General features: G+C 43.5%; 2 protein-coding genes across 2 annotated transcripts in view; both read right to left on the bottom strand.

Moving 5' to 3' along the window:
- The window catches only part of LOC113217034 (larval cuticle protein A3A-like), a 3,017-nt gene extending 2,707 nt beyond the window's left edge, over positions 1–310 (bottom strand). The window contains exon 1 of the mRNA XM_052263711.1: positions 181–310. Coding sequence (XP_052119671.1) covers positions 181–282 — 102 coding nt within the window. The 5' untranslated portion in view covers positions 283–310. The remainder of the gene's footprint in view (positions 1–180) is intronic.
- Positions 1–1,842, bottom strand: part of LOC113217635 (neurobeachin-like protein 1) — a 346,454-nt gene that overhangs the window by 160,414 nt on the left and 184,198 nt on the right.

Genomic DNA, 1,842 nt, shown 5'->3' with positions numbered 1-1,842 from the left:
GGTAATTAATATTTAAAATTACAAAATGATAAGTTGAGCACAAAGAGCGCTATGAACAAATTTAGCGCGGCGCAACCACAATATTGAGCACGCTTTGATCTTTCTTTTCCAACCCACGGGATAAAAATATATAACCGTACTTAAAACAGGGAAGCTATCCACAATCAGTGAAACACAAACCTTAGCTGCCATTGTGGGCGGTGCTGGAGAGCTGGTCGCTGGGCACTCACTCAAACACTGCGCTCGGTGCGCTGCGCTGCAGTCGTTATATACAGTGCACATCCCTAGAGGACTTGCGGGCGGGCCTAGGTCCAGTACCAGTGCAGTAAATATGCAGTCGTATAGTGATAGGGATAGGCACATTTAAGTGCATTTCAAACTCCATATACTAGTATATTAATAAAAAGAACTATATACTGGTATTTCTCTGTAATCTGAGTTTTGTTAGAAAATGGTGGGGCTGAGGATGCGGGGTGCTCTGTCGTTACAAATTCAAAGAGACTCAACCAACAGCGAACGGCCAATCGCCGTTCTTACATCAACTTTTGGTATGCTGTACCGCAGATAAGAGGGCTTTGTTTGCCTATTTCATAACGCAATATTGCTCCCACCGAACGAATAGGCAACCCAGAACTCACGTCTGTTTGCGTCAGTCGTAAAGTCGTAAAGGCGCCTTCGGGCCACGAAAGTCACAAATTTTATCGACAACGGTTTTCCGACCGGAGATTATCAATTATTTGGGAAAAACATGTAGTGGTTTGAGGGTCATTTCCGTCTGAGAAGCTCTCTTCATAGCGCTCAAACGGTAAGAGCGCCGAACGGACGAGGACGAAATATTTGCCCATCGGACCTCTATGTGACTTGTGACCAGTTTAAGTAGAACAAACATTTTCTTAACTAAATACATTTGGTTAGGGTTGTTCACTTTTACGGAGGGGGCCTCCTCAACTACACGGTGAGTAATGCGGACAAACGGACAAAATTTTCGCCCTAAGGGTTCTACTTCTACGAGTTAGAACTTATAGGAGAATATAAACCAATATTTTCCAGACGAAGAATTTCGAGGGAACTTTTGTTTTTCGTGTTTTTGAAAGGTCAAATTCTGAGCTAAAATGCTGATCTTCGAACTTAGTCTGTCTTTTTATTATTAAAAACGACCCTAAATAATTCATTTCCCTAGCTCAATCCGTTCTCGAGTGATCGTGACAGACGGACGGTCGGACGCACACACACAAACATACACTCACAAACAGACGCAAAACTTTTCGATCAATGGAGTACTAGGCTTCGCTATCACTCAGGCAATAACGACAGTGTTAAAAATATTATCAAATTATCACACTCTTTGTAATGACTAGTTTGTTAAAAAACAACATCATTCGTTTTCATTGGCACGTGGCAAAATTCCTTCTATTTTACCCGTAGTGCCCCATGGGAACAGAATGGGCTATCAACGTGGACTCAACGTGCACTTCGTGGATACATGCACGTAGATCTATCCCTTTAGCCTCAAGGTGGAATCAACGTAGAACTCGAGTGGACCGAACCATGGAGATTATTCACCGTGCAGTCCACGTCGATTTGTTACTTGCCACTCCCTCTCGATGATTATACATCTGATCCACGTAGACGTAAACTAGACGGTTTTTAGCGATGCGATCAGATCCTTCTGGATAGAGATAGGTTTCAGTCGGCTTCCTCGCTAAGTTGTCACGGTGGCGTCGTGGTTAGAGGCGTCAACTACGGAGCAGCAGGTCCCAGGTTCAACTCCCGGTAAGGTATCAATCGAGTTTTCATTAGAAGTTGTTGTAATGAAGTATTCAGAGGGTCTCCTCTAACCAA

This window comes from Frankliniella occidentalis, unplaced genomic scaffold (assembly GCF_000697945.3).
Source record: "Frankliniella occidentalis isolate FOCC.00 unplaced genomic scaffold, Focc_3.1 Scaffold13, whole genome shotgun sequence".
In the NCBI taxonomy this organism is placed as follows: Eukaryota; Metazoa; Arthropoda; class Insecta; order Thysanoptera; family Thripidae; genus Frankliniella; species Frankliniella occidentalis.
Note: the sequence above shows the minus strand (reverse complement) of the source record. Positions and strands in the feature narration are given on the sequence as shown.